We start from the raw sequence: 420 nt of genomic DNA, 5'->3' as shown, positions 1-420 counted from the left end.
CTCTCAACTCACCCATTTCGTCGCCTCAAACATCTTCACATCCAGGGGGTCACCAGTGAGCTCCCCGTGGACATAGGTGAGGGAGTGGCATGTTGCAAGGCACGCCACCAGCTGCGAGGTGTGATCAAGCGCAGACACATCCATAACCGGGGTGCTCAAATGTTCCCCTTTCGCTTCAACCACACCCCAGACCTCAAGCCCATCCTCAGTTAAGGTTCCCGTCTTTCAGGGTTGGGAGAAGGGCGAGGGATAGATTTAGAGTTTGGGAAGAGGGGCAAAGAAAATTTAATTGTAAATGAAGAATGAATTGGTCATTCATGAAGTGGTGAGTCATTCTTTTTTTTTTTATGAAAGTGTATGGAGTAAATCTGTGTATTATAATTCTGAATCATCTTCAATTGAAATAATGAGACACCATCC

The 420-nt window shown here is 46.0% G+C and overlaps 1 protein-coding gene across 1 annotated transcript in view; it reads right to left on the bottom strand.

The window, feature by feature from the left end:
- The window catches only part of LOC119594574 (probable cation-transporting ATPase 13A3), a gene marked incomplete in the record, with an annotated part of 33,510 nt that overhangs the window by 10,911 nt on the left and 22,179 nt on the right, over positions 1 to 420 (bottom strand). Inside the window, 1 exon segment of the mRNA XM_037943610.1 lies at positions 13 to 226. Coding sequence (XP_037799538.1) covers positions 13 to 226 — 214 coding nt within the window.

Source organism: Penaeus monodon, chromosome 34, assembly GCF_015228065.2.
Source record: "Penaeus monodon isolate SGIC_2016 chromosome 34, NSTDA_Pmon_1, whole genome shotgun sequence".
Taxonomy (NCBI): domain Eukaryota; kingdom Metazoa; phylum Arthropoda; class Malacostraca; order Decapoda; family Penaeidae; genus Penaeus; species Penaeus monodon.
Note: the sequence above shows the minus strand (reverse complement) of the source record. Positions and strands in the feature narration are given on the sequence as shown.